This window comes from Scyliorhinus torazame, chromosome 12, assembly GCF_047496885.1.
Source record: "Scyliorhinus torazame isolate Kashiwa2021f chromosome 12, sScyTor2.1, whole genome shotgun sequence".
In the NCBI taxonomy this organism is placed as follows: Eukaryota; Metazoa; Chordata; class Chondrichthyes; order Carcharhiniformes; family Scyliorhinidae; genus Scyliorhinus; species Scyliorhinus torazame.
Window position 1 is genome coordinate 80133038 of NC_092718.1, and position 22338 is coordinate 80155375.

A 22338-nucleotide genomic window follows, 5' to 3' on the forward strand; every position below is an offset into this window, starting at 1 on the left:
TCTTTTTCCTCTCTCTCACTCTCGTATTCCAGCCGTTTTAATTCTTTCTCGTGTTCCATTTGTTTAATTTGCAACTGAATTTTTGCCATTTCCAATGAGTCAAACTCTATCTCAGGCAACTTTAAATGCTTAACCACCGCCATAATTACCTCATCTTTTCGCATTTTGTCAGGTAATGTTAACTGCAATGTTCGTGCCAAATCTAACAGTCTGCTTTTCGTTTCTGTCCATAAGGTACTACGTGTGACATTCTCCACCTCCAAAAACTTCTGAGCCTCTGAAAGAGCCATTGTTCACAACACTCTCCCCACTTAAACTAAAATACCACACCGGAAAAGCAACAATTCCTCATTGTCTTTCAGTTCACAAAAGCCAATCCAATAGATATACTTTTATCCCCCTCGAGCCCCCAATTGTTATGGGCGAGGCATTTTCAGAACCCCAAAATGTATCATGGAGTTCAACCAACCTCTCCCTTTAATGGATTTGTTGCATTTCCCATCACACGGCTTGTTCCCTAGGTGTGGGATTACAATTATGGACACGTGGGTTTTTAAACACAAAACACTGTTTATTCCATGAACTCAAATTAACATCTTAAATAAACATTGATCTCTTAACACCCCTTACCTCAAAGATAACTCAGAAAATATTGCAACAGTAAATACTTCCTTAAAATGTTTCTTCAAACTTCCAAGAGACTTAACACCTTTAAACAGTATCACATCAGGTTAAAGGATATATATAGTTTCTGTAGAATGGCAGAGATATATTAGTTTGGTTGATTTCAGCTCCAGCACCTTGCTTTTCTTCATTCAGCTCTCTGGAAACCCACAGACACACCCAAACTGCTTTCTCAAACCTGGCTTTCTACTTTTTAATCAGCTCACAGCAAAACAGCCAGGCACTTTTAAACTGCTCTCAGCAAAACCAGCCATGTTCTTTTTTTAGCTGCTCTCAGCAAAACCAGCCAGGTACTTTTCAAAACTGAAACTAAAAACCTGCAAAATACAGACGGCAAAATGGCTGAACTGAGCTGAGCTCCACCCACTCTATGACATCACTGTTTTCTTAAAGGTACATTGCTTAAACATCCAGTTCTTAAAGGCACTCTCACATGACACTGCTTTCAGTGCAAACTGGATTTAGGTATACTTTTGGACAAAATTTAGATGAGGAAGGTGCCCCCAATTGGCAAGAACTAAATTAAACGGCCCAGAGATATGTGGAGGACACGGAAAATCACAATAGAGCCCAAATGCCCCGAAAAGGAAAGCACCCGCACCACCGACTGCACAGACAACCTCCCCCCCCCCCCCCCATGAATCCAGTCACCACAAAGCGCACGTCATTGGATCGGGAGGAGCTCGATTGCGTTTACACCACCCCATTATCCATCACCCAACTGAGAGATGCCTGCGCTAAAATTGACCCATTCGAACCCACCGCAGACCCGCATAATTTCTTTGAGAAGTACGGCAGCAAAAGGTTATGTACGGTCTAGACGAAAGGGAGGAAGTTAAACTTATGGTAGTGAGCCTTGACCAGTCCGTCAGCTCAGCTTTACCAGAACCCCAGAATGTAGGAAGAGGAACTACAGGAGATAAAAACGGCCATTTTAGGTGCGATCCGGTACAACAAGGGAGACCCAGTAGAAGGTTTAAACCGCAGTAGGCAAAAGAAGAGAGAGCATCCGACCGCATTTGCAAGTCGCCTTTGGATCCATTTTAAGGCAGTATTTGGGGTTTTGAACCGCGCACACTTAAATCAGGACGACACCACTAAATGGTCCCGCACTTTAGTCTCCCACGCCACAGAAGCAGGTCAAAAGGCTTGTGTGAATACGACCCCGCAGACCACACACACAATGAAGTTTGGGTATTAAAGAGACTCTCAATAGCTTGGGAACAATCCCTACACAGACAGGCAGATCAGGAACAGGTAGAAGCAAATATGCACCCAGTCAGGACTAACCAGGACCCAGCATGGATAAATGAGGGTAGACATGAAGGACAGCACCCCAGAGCACAGGCACCATGAGATTGCTATAATTTTGCACACATGGGACATTACCCCCGCGAATTCCTACCAAACCCCCCGAACCAGGCCCCCACCTAGGAACAATGTTGGGCCCATGCATAGTGTTAGCGCCTGTTCAGATAATTCAGCAATCAACACCACAGATTGACAGTGTTCGGACTCCCCAACTTGGGTCTGCGACACACTCTGGGACAAATCAGGCAGACCAGTAGTCACAGGCACAGTCCGGGGACATCCAGTAGAATTTATTTCGGACACAGGAGGGTTCCGCACCACTTTAAACTCCTCCACAATGTTCCAGCGTGACAGATGGTCCACCACAGACACCATTACCCTTAGTGGATTTACCGAACACGTACAGCAGGGATACATCACAGCCCCCATAGACATTCAGATAGGAACCATAAGCACCAGACACCCCGTTGTTTTAGTCGACTTGCCCCAAACAGCCGAGCACATTCTAGGAATCGACTTTATGAGCTCCCACAACCTTTCCTTTGATCCCGTGAATAGATGTGTATGGAAAATGGCCAAAACAGTTTGCTCAGTAATAGACTATTGGTTAGATCTGCAAACAATTAGTACAGACCAGACAATTAGTGAGGTCCTCAGAAAACATAAAGCTCCCTTCGCCCATCAAGTTAAAAACTCACCACTATTCTTAGAATTCCCCCTATATCAAAAAGGGTCAATATTCTAAATGGTGAACAGGGATTCTCACTCCCTGACTCCTATGCAGACTTAGGTGGGTGCTATTCAGGTCAAACTATGTTTTCAAGTTATCCCCCGGTATAACCCATACCTTCACAGACAAATTTTACCTTCTTACCACTTCGTAGCATCGATATCCTGGGTCCCGCATTGCTAAGTAAGTAAAGTAGACTTTGTAATAACCACTGTTTCAGGTTAAAACTTTTAAGTTATTTTATTATTATATTTTTTCTTTTAAAAGATGCAATCACTGTCTTTACAGAAAAGTAAAAAGATCTTGCTTCTGGATCCTTCTGGTTGGTTGAAGGGACCTTCAGGCCCACCTTGACAATTACTTTTCTTCAGCTTTTGGTCTTCCTCAGATGTATTCGCTATTCTGCTCGGTTGCTGTGCTCTATCTTCCCCAGGTACCGAGCTGTGAGAGCTGGCTCTGCTGGCTGTCCCCTTTCTTAGGGTTTATATATTTTTCTAACAGTTATTAAGTTTTTATGACTTTAATGTCAAGTAACTTTTATTTCACTTGGATTGTCAAAGGTACTTTTAATCTAAATTTTTCTAACACGACTAAGTATTCATCTTGAGCATGACCTCATCTCATAGATCTCTGATTACATTGTTTCCTTTGTGATGTTCAAAAATGCTTTGATTTCAAAGTGGTGTGACTTTTAAGTCCTGTCATTTCTATAGTTTTATTATTATCAAATTGTGTCCCCAGCTCATAATTTTGACTTTGATTTGGGTCTAATGTGTGTTCCCGTAGACACGTTGTCTCCAGCTTTCTTTATTCACCTGGTGTCAGCAGAATTTCACCTCTAAACATTTGTCACCTAATTCAACTGAACATCATCCATTCTTTTCCGTCTGCTTACTTAACTTCAAAAGGAGGTGCAAAACATTGCTTTTAGCTGTATACTAAAATTCACTCGATTGTGACTTGAAAGACCTGCTTGTTTTGGTTGCTAAGCCTGCTTGACTATCTGCTAAAGGCTATCTGCATTTCACAGCCCTCTCCTGTAGCTGCTGTTAACCCTTTGTGGGATTTTTCCCTACATTCTCTCATGTTTCTTAAATCAGGTATTGCCAGACTTACATGTTTCAAATGACATACCTTTCCATATTTTCAATTACACCCAACACAAGCACGATTGTGGGAAGATCCCAGGAATGGTCACAATTTCAGGCCCCGATCCTAAGCACAGAAGTAATACGGTTTCCCACAGCAAGCCGAGGGTGAGATTTCAAAAGTCATCAATTGCTTATTAGATCAAGGAGTAATTTGGCCGGTAGCCTCAATAAATAAGGCCCCAATTTGGCCCGTGAAAAAACCCGATGTTTCTTGGTGACTGACAATCGACTACCGAGAACTTAACAAGGTCACCCCTTTAGCAGCCCCCACCATTGCCACGAGTCCCGAGACCATGCTCAAGCAGGGAGTACAAGCAAAGTACTTCACAGTGCTGCACATCAGCAATGGCTTTTGGTCCATCCTGCTAGGCAAGACCTGTAAATATAAGTTAGCGTTCACATTTCAAAGGCAGCAGTATATGTGATCATGACTCCCGCAAGGATTCCACAACTCCCCCTCCATTTTCCACCGACAATTGGCCAATGGACTTGCCAAATTTTCCCACCCCGAATGCCTTATTCAGTATGTGAACGACTTACTCCTACAGATGGACACAAAGGAAGAGCATGTAAAGGTTCTTTCGGAATTACTAGGCCTTTTGCAATCCATTGGATGCAAGGTCAACCCCAAAAAAAGCCCAGATCTTAAAAAGAGAAAAGGTCCTTTATTTAGGCACCATTATCACCCACGGGAAGAGCGAGATCGAACAGAAGCGAATTGAGTCAATAGTTAAATTGCCCCTGCCCCACAATATCACTGCACTCCAGCCATTCTTAGGATTAGTTGGATATTGTAGGAACCATGTAGATGGTTTTGCCACTAAAGCAGCCCCACTCTCAGAGCTCCTTAAAAAGAACGCCCCACGGGAATGGCTTCCTCAACACACAGACGCCATCGATGAATTAAAACGCGCCCGAGGCACAGCCCCCGTTTTGCAAGTTTCAGACCCACACTCTCTCTATGCCATAGAAGTAGCAACCACCGACCGAACCCTATCAGCAGTACTCCTCCAGGAAGGACATGACCGCATTGACCCGTAGCCTGTGCCTCACGAATTTTGGATCCCGTAGAGCAAGGATTTACAGCCTGCGAAAGGCACTTGCTTGCAGTCTTTTGGACAGAACAGTATTTAGCATACATCAAAGGCCTTAACCCAGTAATGATTTTAACCGAGCACACCCCAATGCAGCTATTGTTAGATGGTAGGTTAAAGGACGGTTCAGTCAGCCAGATTAGGGCAGCTCTCTGGACACTGTAGTTACAAGACATAGATCATAGAATTTACAGTGCAGAAGGAGGCCATTCGGCCCATCGAGTCTGCACCGGCTCTTGGAAAGAGCATCCTACCCAAGGTCAACACCTCCACCCTATCCCTATAACCCAGTAACCCCACCCAACACCAAGGGCAATTTTGGACACTAAGGGCAATTTATCATGGCCAATCCACCTAACACCTGCACATCTTTGGACTGTGGGAGGAAACCGGAGCACCCGGAGGAAACCCACACACACACGGGGAGGATGTGCAGACTCCGCACAGACAGTGACCCAAGCCGGAATCGAACCTGGGACGCTGGCGCTGTGAAGAAATAGTGCTATCCACAATGCTACAGTGCTGCCCCCAAGGAAGGGACATTACAGTCAAACGTACAAAGACCCACACATTTCTAGCAGATAACCTTCAGTATGCAGGGACCCCACATGGGTCTGTCTGTGCGGAGACTGCACATCCTCCCCGTGTGTGCGTGGGTTTCCTCTGGGTGCTCCGGTTTCCTCCCACAGTCCAAAGATGTGCAGGTTAGGTGGATTGGCCATGATAAATTGCCCTTCGTGTTCAAAATTGGGTAATGGGGATAGGGTGGAGGTGTTGACCTTGGGTAGGGTGCTCTTACCAAGAGCCGGTGCAGACTCGACGGGCCGAATGGCCTCCTTCTGCACTGTAAATTCTATGATAATTCTATGATGAGTGCCAGATCATAGCAGCCCAGCACCACACAGGACCCTTTATTTCAAAGGCACTCCACACACGAGCAGGCAGTAAAACGCAGAATCCACACACCATAGACTCCGCTTTGAAGATTTATGTGGACGGTTCCTCCACGATAGAAAATGGAAAGAGAATAACTGGTTGTGGAATTTATGTAGAAGACGCACAGGGACGCGCATTAGAAGAAATATCTTTAAAATTGCCCGGCCACCTAGGATCACAAGCAGCAGAACGAGCAGCCATAGCAGATGTAGTGCAGCACCCCGATTCCTTTCCAACACCCGCAGACATATATTCGGACAGTTTATATGTGTGCAATAGCTTGACAGAATTCCTGCCCCTGTGGGAATCTCGTGGATTTGTATCCGCTGATGGTAAACCCCTACACTCAGCCCCATTGTTGAAACACATTCTTAGGACAGCTAAAAGTACGGTATTATTAAAGTGAGAAGCCATCATCGTTCCTCCCCACCCAGTAATGTAAAGGCAGTTGCCTTAGCTAAGTCAGGATCACGCCACGGTCACTTTTGGCAACCCCCGAAATTGAACCGATACACGCAGTCCAGGTTTCTCAGACCAATATCGAGGATCTATCCCAGGCCCAAAAGGCAGACGACACTCTCAAACAAGTTTTAGACTGTAACTTCCCAGCCCCCTACGACAAATGCAAGGACTCACTGACGGTACAGGACGGTCTAGTTTTGAAAAATTGAATTTATGTGGTCCCCACCCAGGACAGAAACCAGATAATTTGCCAATTTCATGACGGACACGGACATCAGGGGATAGATAATACCATTGCCCATTTAAGGCCTTTATGCTGCTGGCCCATATTTAAAATCCGATGTAACACATTATGTTGAGAATTGTTGAATCTGTGCACAGAACAATCCTGAAAGGTACTCCAAGAAGGGACAATTGAGACACATCTGACCTGTTAATGGCCCTTGGACAAATTTGCAGCTCGACTACATTGGCCCCTCCCCCCTTGCAGAAATGATTTCAAATACGTATTAGTGGTAATCGACATCTTTACAAAATGGGTAGAAGCATTTCCCTCATGGACAAACACTGCAAAGACCACAGCTAAGATTTTGACCCAACAGATATTCACACGCTGGGGGCTCCCCCGCAGCATTGAGTCAGACCAAGGTTCCCATTTCACCGGCAGAGTCATGCAAAATGTCCGAACGATTTTTGGAATCAAACAAACATTTCACATCGCGTATCACCCCCAATCCAGCGGCATTGTTGAGAGAATGAATCCCACTTTAAAAGCAACCATTAGGAAGATGGTGCAACAGAATAATACCACATGGGACACAGTTCTCCCATTTGCCCTTATCTTTATTCGGAACACCGCTTCCAGTTCCACAGGTTTCACCCCCCACACTCTCATGACCGTACAGCGCATGAAAGGAATTGAATATTTATTAGGTCTCGATTTGGCAAGCCCCACAGTCACCGCTCTCACCCATGAAAAAACAGTCTAACAAGTCGCAGAGAATATTAAAGCAGCACAGCTCGCTGCAGCTGTCCAACTAGGCGCTAGAAGGAAGCAGACTAAAGCCTGCTTTGGCAAATCCGTCCACCCCGTGGAGTACACAGTCAGTCAGCAAGTAATGGTTTCCCTTTACAATCCCAGTTCTTTCCTCTCCCCCAAATTTGCAGGACCCTACTCCATCTCGGAAAAGTGAGCCCCTCAGTGTACAAGATAACGTATCCCAGTGGCAAAATTGGTTGGTTCCACATAAACCAGCTCAAAGTCTACGGATCCCAATGTAGCCACTCCCACAACATCTCCCTAGCAATAGCAGACGATTCCGCCCCGCCCATCGACAACCTAGTCCAACCCTCCCCCAGCCCTGACAGCACGTCCACGCCCACAGACCCGACCTTGTCTCCACCCACAGCTACAACCTTCCACCTTGAGCTTGACTCCGACGACAGCGCCAGCCTCCCCGAATTGACCACGATCACTGACCACGGGTACAACCTCCCCGGCCCCAGTCACTCCAGGTACCATGACCAAGACATATTTGGCCCCCTATACCGCCTTCCACAGCCACAGCCAGAGCCACTGCCACCGCCCGACAACAGTAACTTGCCCTTCACTGCCACCGCCCCTACACCTCTTGACAAACGAACCCCTTTTTGGCACCATGACAACTCTTGTAGACTGGTTAGACATGACAATTCAGATTCCACAAAGGCCCACGCAGCCACGGCACAAAAATGGCAGACACGAGTCTGGCAACCGGGAGATGGTGATGATTCAGATTCTGACTCTGGTTATGGTAATTCTTTCACAACACTTTTTGAAACAGAACCCTGAGGTGTCCAGATGATGAGAAAAAGACACCCCATAAGAATTACGGTGTCCTACTTTCTGATGGAGCCTGCCCGCCTTTTTATTTTCCTTCTTTCTTTCTTCTTATTACATGGTTTTCATTAATGTCGGCCTGACACCTAATTTCTTGATACAATCATAGTCACTCTTCCGACGCCATTTACTGACCAATGGCCATTAAAGGAACAATTGTTGGATCTCACATGTGTTACAAATTCTTTCCGCTCATTTAGGTCACCCAGGTAGGGAATAACGGCACTAATCCCCGCCCTGCCTGAGGACCCCTAATGCATCCGGTCAGTTAAGCTCAGGTAGTGGAGCAACGGCACTGATCACCGCCCTACCCGGGGATTCTACCCATTCTTGCCTTGCCGCGGCCCACACGCACCTCATGTTCCCGTCACTTCGAGTACTCTGGAATGGTTCTTTACACTTTTCACTTTCTTTGGCAGGTCTTAATTTTCCCTTCTCTGCTCTTTTATTGTGGTTTAAAGAATGCCCTTTGCCACAGTCTGTACACTCATCCCTTTACCTTCCGCAACCCTCTGGTCGTTCTCCACCTGCTATTTACACGTTTGACACACTTGGTTGCCACATATGCTGCTACACGCAAACTACCTCTGGACCCTGGATGACGAAACTCTATAAAACTGGCCGCCCTAAAATTCGGCTAGTTAAGATGAGCCTCAACCACCACTGGTTGCAAGTAAAGAAAAGACTGGTCGGAGAAATTGTCCGCCCACTCCCCGCATTGACCACAAGCTGCGAGAATCTCTGCACTTACAAAGAAATTTATTTTTGGCAATGTCGTGTCTCTCAAAATGTTATTTCAAAAACAAAATGAGGGAGCCATACATGGTGATGATTCTAATGGGTACTTGAAGTTAAGGAGAGAAATTACCGAAGATAATAACAGATATTGTGCTTGCACCCCCAGGAATATACGGAAAATAGAAGACAGAAGACAAGATGAAGAGAGAACTGATGACCTACATTGTGATCATCGCTGGACTCCTACAACTGCGCGCGTTACAAGCCTCTGTACCACACACCACACCAGCCCCAAACACCACCACTCAACATGACACCCCTAACCCGGACACCACACCACACATAGAGATAGACACTGAAACCCCCACTTGGTGGGAAAACATTGCCAAATAGTACCCCCTTTCATACACAGTAGAGGCCCTTTTGGTAATTGCAATATTCTGCAGTGTCATCCAGACTCCGCAAATGACGAAAAAGAGCCTCCCGCTCCCCGATATATACACTCCGAGCCCCCTTTTTTGGAATTCACCCAACTCAACAAACACTGTAATCGCTGGTAAAGATAAAGACCGTATACCTCTCGAACTTTGATGGATTAAGTAGGAATGTGATGCTGCTGTTTTGAAATCTTGTATTGTACATAAGGGGCGAGATTCTCCGACCCTCCGCCGGGTCGGAGAATCGCCGGGGCCTGCGTGAATCCCGCCCCTGCCGGTTGCCGAATTCTCCGGTACCGGAGATTCGGCGGGGGCGGGAATCGCGCCGGTTGGCGGGCCCCACCCAGCGATTCTCCGGCCCGGATGGGCCGAAGTCCCGCTGCTGGAATGCCTGTCCTGCTGGCGTGGATTAAACCACCTCTCTTACCGGCGGGACAAGGCGGCGTGGGCGGGCTCCGGGGTCCTGGGGCGATCTGGCCCTGGGGGTTGCCCCCACGGTGGCCTGGCCCGCGATCGGGGCCCACCGATCCGCGGGCGGGCCTGTGTCGTGGGGGCACTCTTTTCCTTCCGCCTTCGCCATGGTCTCCACCATGGCGGAGGCGGAGGAGACTCCCTCCACTATGCATGCGCGGGGATGCCGTGAGCGGCCGCTAACACTCCCGCGCATGCACCACCCGGCAATGTCATTTCCGCGCCAGCTGGCAGGGCACCAAAGGCTTTTCCCGCCAGCTGGCGGGGCGGAAATCAGTCCGGCGCGGGCCTAGCCCCTCAAGGTCAGGGCTCGGCCCCCCAAGATGCAGAGGATTCCGCACCTTTGGAGCGACGTGATGCCGGACTGATTTGCGCCGATTTTGGCGCCAGTCGGCGGACATCGCGCCGATAACGGAGAATTTCGCCCAAGTTCTTTTTGATATTTGCCAGCAGCATGAGAGTAGCTTAGATAGTGTTAGTTAGATATTCAATTGTGCGGAACAGTGAAATGTTTTATAATGACCCATTAGAAATTATGACTGTCTGATTTGTTAATAAAAATGTTCGGTAAATGCTCCAAAAACATAGGAAAGAGTAGTGTAGAACCTGTCCTTGACCAAGGGTAACCGGCACAACAGGGATGGATAAGGGATCAACAGTGTGATCCACCGCGCTTCGTGTTCAGGATCAAGAGGACGGGATGTAGCCATCTCAGGTGGCCACCTGCAAAGGACCATGGGAATTATGGCCAACCCAGGACTCAGACAGACTCAGAGCTTGTGTGTGTATTTGCAACCCAGATAGCTAGATGCTCTCGAAACCCGCGCTCGTTTGCATTCTAATGGCCCATTTCCCCAGAACAAAAGAACTGTACTCAGGTAACCGATACAGATACAGACTAATCGGTGCCACTCCCTTTGCTCAGGGAGCCCAAACAGCCAAGGTCAATGACTGCTCAGAACATGCCCAGCCATCAAAGCACCCGCTCCTTTATTGGCCAAAGTCGAAGGCAATGATCGAAGCCTGTCGAGTTATTGGGTCCAAGTTAAGGACCACCCCAAAGAGCACGAAATCCCAGAGGGATAAGAAGAGACACAGCCATGTGCTCGGTCTCTCTTGGATCCGGTCTATGCCAACCTAAGACGAGACAGACAAGTTCAAGACCAACGATCGCTACCAGACGGATGAGCCCAGCAGAAACAGAGCCACTTCTTCCACCGAGCCACGCAAGATCCGGACAAAGGCCTTGTCCATCTGCATAGAGCCGGTTGCACTGAAGTTAAGTATAGGTTATTGTCGTTGTTAGGTGTAGTTTAACTTGTAGTTTTGTCTGTTGCATGTCGAAGTAATCCTTGTGTGTAAATAAATCATCTTTGAACTTGAACTGACTAACTGGTTATGTGGTCCTTTGATCGATATCCGGTAAAGCCGTGTGGTGGTATCATTTGATACCTGGCGACTCTAAAGAGCATCATTATTAATTGGCAACATTATTGGCGTCTCCGGTGCCGATTGGTAACACCATCCACACAATACACCGCAGCAACTCACCAAGACTCCTTCAACAGCACTTTTCAAACAGGCACCAGGACAAGAGCAGCAGATGCTGGGGAACACCACCACCTGCAAGTTCCCCACTAAATCAGGGCACAATATTTTAATTTGAACTGTATCACTGTTCCTTAACTGTCGCTGGGTCAAGGTCCTGGAACACCCTCTCTAACAGCACTGTGGGTGTACCTACACTACGTGGACTGCAGCAGGTCAAGAAGGCAGCTCAGCTTACCAAGGGGTAATTAGGCATGGGCAGTGAATGCTGGCCTTATCAAAAATGTGCATGTCTTGTGAAAGAATCAAAAGAAACACACACAGTGTGTGCATTGAAAATGTGACATTCAAACTTATAAAAAGGGAAGAAGTCCTGAAGTGCACATAGACGTCTGTTGCAGAGAAATGATGTATGGAGTCTTACTGTGCACTGTGCATTCTCACAATAAAATCTGCTTTTATTTTTAGATGCACCACGGATTCACTCAATAACTTCTCTTGATATGATTAACACTTCATTGATCAATATAATTGAGGGGGATTCTACAGTGATAATCTGCTCTGTCGCGAGCTTCCCAGCTTCTAACTTGATGTGGCAACGTCTTAATGTCACAATGAACAGAACAAGATCCAACAATGAGCTGTGGTTGGTGATTCCTCACGTTACATCCAGGGACACTGGAGACTATGACTGTGTGGCAGAGAATGAACATGGAGCAGTGGAGGGGTCCATAACCGTCACTCTAGAACGTGAGTGTTCACAGACTTCGACATCAGTCAGGCATATACACTCTCACTCAAACACATTGTCACAAACTCTCAAACATACATGGAAACACGTAAACACTGACTCACGCACCAGATACGGAGACAGCGGGAACATGCACAGGCCGACACGCAAAACACACACAGGTACACAGAGACCCAACGCAGAATACTTGATTGTCACCTCATCAACCATCAAAATTCATTCCCTTAACTACTGATGCACAGTGATAGCAGTGTGTACAATCCACACAATGCACTGCAGCAACTCACCAAGGCTCCTTCAAAGCACCTTTCAAACATGCAACCATTACCATCTAGAAGGACAAGAGCAGCAGATGCTGGGGAACACCACCTGTAGGTTCCCCGCCAGGGCACAATATCCTGACTTTGAATTTATCGCTGCTCCTTCACTGTCGCTGGATCAACATGCTGCAAATCCCTCTCTAACAGCACTGTGTGCGTACCTACCCCACACAGACAGCAGTGGTTCAAGAAGGCAGCTCAGTTAACCAAGGGGCAACTTTGCTTGGGTCGCGTATGTTGGCCTTAACAGCAACATACACACCTTGTGAAAGAATAAAAAGAAACACACATAGTCAGTGTCCATTGTAAACGTGACATTGGTATTTATAAAGAAGAAATATATCCTGCGATGCACTTAGACATCAGATACAGAGGAGCAATGCATGGAGACTTGCTGTCCACTGTGGTTTCTCACAGTAAAATCTTCTTTTTTTAGATGTACCACAGAATCTCCCAATGACTTCTCTTGATGTGATTAACACTTTATTGATCAATATAATTGAGGGGAATTATACAGTGATAATTTGCTCTATCGAGAGCTTTCCAGCATCTAACCTGACGTGGAGACACCTTCATGTCACAATGAACAGAACAAGTTCCAACAATGAGCTTGTCAAGATATCCACATCAGCATATCATGGTGCAATCACACACACACTGATGGACAGGCAGTTGGACCAACCAGCACACACATAACATCGCAGCCAATCACCAGTGAGAGCACACTCACTATAAAACAGGGAACACCACAGTTCCCGCTCATTCTACCAGGAGATAGCTCAGAGCACAGAGCTCACAGCGCGCCACTCAGACATAGACCATGTGCTGAGTGCCTCACTAACATAGTGATAGGGCTGGGTCCACAGGTTAGCTGGTGAAGCATGTACCCAAGCCAACAGTTAGTTGTAACCGTTGTTAAGATAATAAAACAGAGTTGTACCATCTACAGCCGTGTTGGGTCATTTGTGCATCAGAATACCCAACACGACAGAGCTGTGGTTGATGATTCCTCACGTTACATCCAGGGACACTGGAGACTATGAGTATGTGGCAGAGAGTGAACATGGAGCAGTGGAGGGGTCCATAACCATCACTGCGGAACGTGAGTGTACATAGATCGCACATATCACAAAAACACACACAGAATCAAAAATGAGTACACACACACGCACATCCACATCCCACGCACACGCAGCCACACCACACACGTAGACACACACACACATACACACACACACATACACACACACACAGATGCACATCCACATCCCACGCACACGCAGCCACACCACACACATAGACACACACACATCCCCCCACACACACACATCCACACCCCTACACACGGTAGCACAGTTGCTTCACAGCTCCAGGGTCCCAGGTTCCATTCCCGGCCTGGGTCACTGTGCGGAGTCTGCACGTTCTCCCCGTGTCTGCTTGGGTTTCATCCCACAGTCCAAAGATATGCACGTTAGGTGGATTGGCCAGGCTAAATTGACCTTAGTGTCCAAAAAGGTTAGGTGGGATTACTGGGTTTTGGGTATAGGGTGGGGGTGGGGGCTGAAGTGGGGTGCTTCTTCCAAGGACCGGTGCAGACTCGATAGGCCGAATGGCCTCCTTCTGCACTATAAATTCTATGCTTCTACATGCACACACAAACACAGACACACACATCCACCCCCCCATCTCTCACACACACACAAACATATACGGACACACACAAGCACACACATACATATATATACACGCACTCATACACACAGAAACATACACAGACGCACACACACAGACACATAGAATAATACACACACACAAACAGAATAATATACACAGACACTCCCACACAAACACACAGAAACATATAGACACACACAAACCCACCCACTCAAGCACACAGAAACATGTACACACCCACCCAAAGAAACATACAGGAACATATAAACACACAAACACGCATGGTAGCTCAGTGAGAGATGGTAGCTCAGTGAGAGCACTGTGCCAGGGTCCCAGGTTCGATTCCTGCTTGGATCACTGTCTGTGCGGAGTCTGCATGTTCTCCCTGTGTCTGCGTGGGTTTCCTCCGGGTGCTCCGGTTTCCTCCCACAAGTCCCGAAAAATGTGCTATTTGGTAATTTGGACTTTCTGAATTCTCCCGTGTGTACCCGAACAGGCGCCGGAGTGTGGCGACTGGAGAAGGGATTTTCACAGAAACTTCATTGCAGTGTTAATGTAAGCCTACTTGTGACAATAATAAAGATTGTTATTATTCACCCATACACATCCAAACACACAGAAACCTATACACTTACATACACAACACACACATACAAACATACAGAAACATTTGACAGGTGTAATGTTCTTTGATTGGGCTGATGTGAACAAAGAACATTAGACTTTGTTTTATAAACAAAGCTATTTATTATGAACACTATATTAACACATAACTAAAATGTCGAAGATGAATAAGTTGGAAATAAATGTCTAACACTAACTTACACTGAGATACAACAGAGCTGGTCTAATCTGCGACTGCTATCAACTCCTTACAAACACCTTCTGAAGGAACACATGGGGCGCGATTCTCCACTCCCGCGCCGGTTGGGAGAATCGCCTGGGCCGCCAACATTTCCCGCGACGCCGGTCCGATGCCCTCCCGCGATTCTCCCAAGCGGCGGGAACGGCCCCGTCGAGTTCCGCGGGCCGCAGGCCGGAGAATCGCCCGAGACACCCAAAATGGTGATTCTCCGGCACCCCTGCTATTCTCAGGCCCGGATGGGCCGAGCGGCCAGGCCAAAACGGCGGGTTCCCCCCGGCGCCGTCCACACCTGGTCGCTGCCATCGGGAACAGTGCGGGAACGCTGGGGGGGTGGCCTGCGGGGTGGGGGAGGGGGGATCCTGCACCGGTGGGTACCTCAAATGTGGGGTGGCCCGCGATCGGTGCCCACCGATCGTCGGGCCGTCCTCTCTGAAGGAGGACCTCCTTTTTTCCGCAGCCCGGCAAGATCCGTCTGCCATCTTCTTGCGGGGCGGACTCAGAGAGGAAGGCAACCACGCATGCGCGGGTGACGCCAGTTATGCGCGCCGGCCGCGTCATGTATGTGGCGCCGCCTTTACGCGGCGACAAGGCCTGGCGCGAGTAAATGACGCGGCCCCGCTCCTAGCCCATTATCGGACCCTGAATCGGTCGGGATAGGGGCCGTTTCGTGCCGTTGTGAACCTTGACGACGTTCACGACGGCGTGGGCACTTCGGCGCGGGAGTGGAGAATCCCGACGAAGGTGCCTCCCAGGTCCTGGGACTCTGTACTCACCCCACCTGCTGTTCGGATGCTAGAACTTCCACAGTAAAACATATAACTTATAATCCACATGCAGATCATAGATCATAGAATTTGCAGTGATGGTGAACTACTCATATTACATATGATAGTCTACCTATCATTACATCCTCCGTCCTTTCGAAATGATTTTGAATCACAGGCATGTACATTCAAACTATACACATATACATTGATTTTGGTAATGTAAAACTGAAAGCATGTAAACGTGACTGTTCATCAGTTCAATCGAGCAAGCTTCCGACTGATTCTGCAGCTGAACCACCTTTGTTGCCTGAAGTGATCTTTTCCTGTGCTTGTGGTATTGAAATATGCGTTGAGTACTTGTTTTCTTTGGTCTATTTTTGAAGAACCAATGGCTTTTTGCTTCTTGAAAGATCTGTTGCTGAAGCATGAAGAACGTCCTTGTTTTGTTCTCCAAGATAGCAGATATTTCGTGTTGAGAAAGAACGTAAAACTATATGTTTAAATCAAAACTAATTTATTTTACACTACTTAACTTAATTAGGTTTGCACACTTACTGAGTAACAGATAACAAAATAATAGTACTGAATCTGTGATACAGTAATCAATAATCTCTCTAATTTATAAACTACGCTATAACTCAACCTTACACTATCCTTCTACATTAAATTCTCCATCAGCTTCCCCCGGAACGCCTAGAGACGCAGCCTTTTATAAGATCACTCGTGATGCCATCTAGTGCGGATATACATGTAATCTCTCTTGTCAACCCTTGTAACTCTTGTTAACTCTACTTGTAATGTACATATCATTACAGAACTTTTCTTCCTTTCTGTTTTACTCTCAAGACAGGCTTGATATCTATTCGCACCTTGATCTGTATTTTTCTTGAGCGTGAACTGGTCTAGTTGTGAGACTTGACTTGCTGAGGTTTCACGGAGTTTGGGTAGGTTTGCCTGAAACCTCTGTACATCCTCAACTAATTGTATTATCGGGCAGCACGGTGGCACAGTGGTTAGCATTGCTGCCTCACGGCGCCGAGGTCCCAGGTTCGATCCCGGCTCTGGGTCACTGTTTGTGTGGAGTTTGCACATTCTCCCCGTGTTTGCGTGGGTTTCACCCCCACAACCCAAAGATGGGCAGGGTAGGTGGATTGGCCACGCTAAGTTGCCCTTCAATTGGAAAAAATGAATTGGGTACTCTAAATTTGGTGTAAAAAATCTAATTGTATTATCTCACGATCTTTTGCTGCCAGTTCAACTTTCTGACTTAATCGTGTTGACATTTCGATAGCTGCTTCCCCACCAGGAGCTTTCTGGGTCTGGGTGGCCAGCTGCAGTGATTTGATAGCTGAGAAAAGTTGCTCACCTCTGCCTTCTGATTGGCTCTGTCCAGATCTGTCCTGATAACTTCAACTTCATCCACTTTGGCAGTTGATTCGGTATCATACTTCGCTTTTAAATCACATGGCTCAGTCTGAGTTGATTCCAGGGCAGTCTGTAATACTTGGACCTTGTGATCAACCTCCACAAATTTGGAGGCCAAATGTGTTTGAGTCTTCTGCAACTTCCTGTCCTTTTTCGTGAAGTAATTCTAACATAGTTAGAATTACTTCACGAGGGGCAGCACGGTAGCATTGTGGATAGCACAATTGCTTCACAGCTCCAGGGTCCCAGGTTCGATTCCGGCTTGGGTCACTGCCTGTGCGGAGTCTGCACATCCTCCCCGTGTGAGCGTGGGTTTCCTCCGGGTGCTCCGGTTTCCTCCCACAGTCCAAAGATGTGCAGGTTAGGTGGATTGGCCATGATAAATTGCCCTTAGTGTCCAAAATTGCCCTTAGTGTTGGGTGGGGTTACTGGGTTATGGGGATAGGGTGGAGGTGTTGACCTTGGGGTAGGGTGCTCAAGGGTGCAAGAGCTGGTGCAGACTTGATGGGCCGAATGGCCTCCTTCTGCACTGTAAATTCTATCTATCTATAGCTGTTCTTTCCCAAGAGCAAGGCTCTCTGCTTTGCTGCTCAAGTTGTGCTCATACTTGTTAATTGTTTCTTTAAGTGCTTTTATTGTTGCTTCCTGATTCTTGACTTCTGCAAACTCCTTGTTGTATTACTTGTTGTATACTCCTCAAGTATATTTCGTAGTTTCTGATTCTCGGTTTCTATATCTTGCATCTGCTGGACTATGAGCTGGAGCTGTTGACCTAGATCTAATGCTGGAACTGAGGTCACTGTTGGCGATCCGCAGGGTTGCATTTTCAGATTACAATGAGTGGTTCTTCTCCAGCAGAAGTACCTCTAGGGTTTTGGATGTGTCCTGTGATCCAGACCCTTCTGATGCTACACCTCCCATCGATTTCAGGATACTCAGCTTTTCTTTAATCTCTTCTTGGCCAGACTGCCTTCTCAGCATTTCCTCTAGTTGCTTGAGTGTGCTGTTCTTTGTGCTGAGCTGCTGTTCTTTGGTATCTCTGAGATTATCCATCACCACTTGCAGCTTTGCCTTTTTCTCTTGCAGGCAGGTTCCATATCTCCCCTCTTTCTATTGAGCTCTTCCTTCTGGGTGTTCAGTTACTTGATTTCCTCATGCAGTTCACCAATCTCAGTTTGTAGCTTCTGCAGTTTAAACATAGCTGTTGTCTTCACTTGCTTCAAATGCTTTTCTCGACTGAATAAGTTTGTTCTCCAATTCAATTCAACGCAATTCCCTTTCATGTGGTTTCTCTCTAGAGACTCAATAATTTGCTGAAAGGAATTCATTTTTGTGTTGAGCAGGTTTATGCTTTGCCGATTTTCTCCATGAGCTGTTTCTCATGTGTTACTTCTTCTTCTGTTTCTGTGTTTTATTGTTCAGCACCTTCATTGATCATGTCCATGAAAAAAGAGCTTCCCAGGCCATCTGGTGCATCAGTAAACTCAGTATGCCTGTTCAGGGCGGCACTTTGAATAATTGACGAATCACTAATTTTTGTAACCTCAGTTATCACATTAATACTCTTAGGTTGCTGCGTTCTTGCAATCGACAGGCATTGCTGGGCAAAATGTTTTTTTCTAGCACATGTGGCAAAGGATTTGCTGAATGTAGGGCATTTTCTCGGACCATGCTTTCTGCCGCACCTCCGGCACAAAATGGCGTTCTCTGAAAATGTATCAAAATGGCCACCGCCCAGACCAAGTTTCTGATCCCGCTGCAACACAGCAAAGATGGCATCGGTCACGCCCTCTTTTTTCCCACCATTTTCTTGTGTCTTGATCTCAGTGATTTGCTTTTGTGCAATCTCTCTGGCCTTGCATATTTTTATGGCATCTGCTAGTTTTATATCATTTTCCCTCAGCAATCGCTCGCGTAATTTATCACATTGCAGACCATATACAATTTGGTCGTTTATCAATGCAGGATTGCGCTTTGAGATGTAGATCCGTGACAAAACAGTCAAAGGTTTCGCCCGATTTCTGCTGTTTCATCCTGAATATGTAGCACTCAAAGGGTCCATTTTTTTTCGGATGGCAGCAGTTATCGAATTGCTCAATTAATTCTGAGTAGCTCTTCTTGTCTTCCTCCGAAGCAAACTGAAATGTATTGTACAGATCTGACAATAGGAGCGCTATTTTTCTCCCGTCCGAAGTTTCTTGGAGACCAAGAGCTTGCACGTAAAAAGTGAACTGTTGCTTGAAAGCACGCCAGTTCACATCTGCATTACCAGTCGTGAGCAGTTGGCTGGGAGTCTTCAATACTTCCATCTCGCTTCGACGATCCTGGTAGTATTTTGTTTAACAGCCGATTTTCTTTCGAGTCTCGCTTGTTTTCTTGTGTCTTCTTGACGTATCTAACGTTCCGTAACTGTTCTCCTTCCACATCCACTCCAAAGGTACCATGTAATGTCCTTTGATTGGACTGATGTAAGCAAAGAATATTAGACTTTGTTTTATAAACAAAGCTATTTATTACGAAGACTACACTACCAAATAACTAAAATGTCTAAGATGAATACAGTTGGAAATAAATGTCTAACACTAACTTACACTAAGACACAACAGAGCTGCTCTAATCTGCGACTGCTATCAACTCCTAACAAACGCCTTCTGAAGGAATACATTGTGCCTCCCGGGCCCTGGGACTCCGTACTTCCTCCACCTGCTGGTCAGATGGTAGAACTACAACAGTAAAACATAACATAATACACATACAGATCATAGATCATAGAATTTACAGTGATGATGAGCTACTCATATATACAGATGATAGTCTACCTATCATCACAACACACACACACCGATACAAGCACAGAAACCTAAACACACACACAAAGATATTCACACACCCACAAAAACACACACACATACACAAACACCCACACAAGCACACAGAAACACACAGACATATACACACAAATACAGAAGTATATACGCACACAGGCACCTACACCCATACAAACACACAGAAACATATAAACACACACAAAGACACCAACATAAACACATAGAAACATATACACCATATCCACATACCCACACACACAAAAAGACAAAAACATGCACACACAAACACACACTCAGACAAATGCACAGAAATATATACACAGACACTCACACAAACATACCGAAACATATACATACACACACCCACACAAGCACACAGGAACATATGCAAACACACTTACACCCACACAAACACACAGAAACATATACACACAATAAACACACAAGCAAACAGAAACACACACTCACACAAAATAATATACAAACACACCCAAACCCACAAAACCATATACACACACACAACACACACACAATCACACAGAAACATATACACACACGTGCACACACACCCACACAAACACTCAGAAACATATGCACACAAACACACCCATAAACACACAAATACAAAAACATATATGCACACACGCTCCCACACCCACGCAAACACACAGAAACATTTAAACACACACACACAAAGACACCAACACAAACATACAGAAACACATACACACACACAAACACACTGAAACATATCCATACACACACACAGACATACCGTGGGCAGCACGGTAGCACAAGTGATTAGCACTGTGGCTTCACAGCGCCAGGGTCCCAGGTTCGATTCCCTGCTGGGTCACTGTCTGTGCAGAGTCTGCACATCCTCCCCGTGTGTGTGTGGGTTTCCTCCGGGTGCTACGGTTTCCTCCCACAGTCCAAAGACGTGCAGGTTAGGTGGATTGGCCATGATTAATTGCCCTTAGTGACCAAAGGAGGGGTTATTGGGTTACGGGAATAGGGTGAAAGTGGGGGCTTAAGTAGGTCGGTGCAGACTCGATTGGGCCGAATGGCCTCCTTCTGCACTGTATGTTCTATGTTATAAGCACACACACACATAAACACATGCACGCTAAGACACACACCTTCACACATACACCCACACTCACATAAGCACACAGAAACATATGAACACACACAAGCACACAGGACTATTTACACACACGCATACAAACACACAGAAACATACGTACACTGAAACATATACACAGACCCACACTCATGCACACATACTCACACACACAGAAACACACGGACATTTGCACACATCCACACACAGAGACACAGAAACATATACACATCCACACAAGCACACAGAAACGTATACAAATACAAACACACAGAAACATATGTACACATAAAGAAACACACTGAAACATATACACACACACATACAGAAACAGAGAGACACATACACCCACACACACAACACACAGGAACATATACACACAACACACAACCACAAAAACCAACATACATACACACATAACATATACCGACACAATGGCACAGTAACATATAGACACACTGTGGCGCACAAAGACTCCGTGAGACAAACAGAGTGAAGTCGATGAGGCTTTATTAAGCGTGTCTGTTCCCCAGCAGCCCGATAGTAAACTGGCCTGCGGGGGAAGGCACCGGCTTCTTATACTTCGCCTTCAGGGCGGAGTATGAGGTCAACGGCCAACCAGGACCCGGGATCTGTCAGCCAATGACATTAGGGCTTCCAGTCCCACATGACCCCCCAATACATACTACCACATTCACCCCTTGTCAAAAATGAACCCGGCGGGGTGATGCTTCGTATGGTGGTAAGGGTTTACAGTACTGGTCCTGGGAGGAGAGAACAGTTACATGGTAGGACCGTATTGGACAGTATCGTCCTGTTACAACTATTTACAGAGGATATAGGAAAACAAAATGTTCATTGGACAGTCCATCTTTGTTTTACATCGACGCCACGAGTCGGTCGGGCGGTCTGGTCGTCCGTGTCGATCGCCTCCGCCCCGGCGGTGGTGGTAGTGCTTGTACCAGCGTTGTCGCCTCCGGGAACCGCACGGTTTTAGCTGTCGGTGCAAAGGGGAGGGGGACTGATCCTCCTGGGAAGGGGGCGGTCGCGGGGTGCGGCGGTGGCAGGAAGGGGGGCGGTTGGGTTGATGGTGCCGGGGGGTGTGCGTAGTGCCGGCGGGCGCCAGATCCCGCAGGGAGACCGT

General features: G+C 46.7%; 1 protein-coding gene across 1 annotated transcript in view; it reads left to right on the forward strand.

The window, feature by feature from the left end:
• Window positions 1–22338, forward strand: part of LOC140387063 (basement membrane-specific heparan sulfate proteoglycan core protein-like) — a 56737-nt gene that overhangs the window by 16811 nt on the left and 17588 nt on the right. The window contains exon 12 of the mRNA XM_072470074.1: window positions 11910–12191. Coding sequence (XP_072326175.1) covers window positions 11910–12191 — 282 coding nt within the window. The remainder of the gene's footprint in view (window positions 1–11909; window positions 12192–22338) is intronic.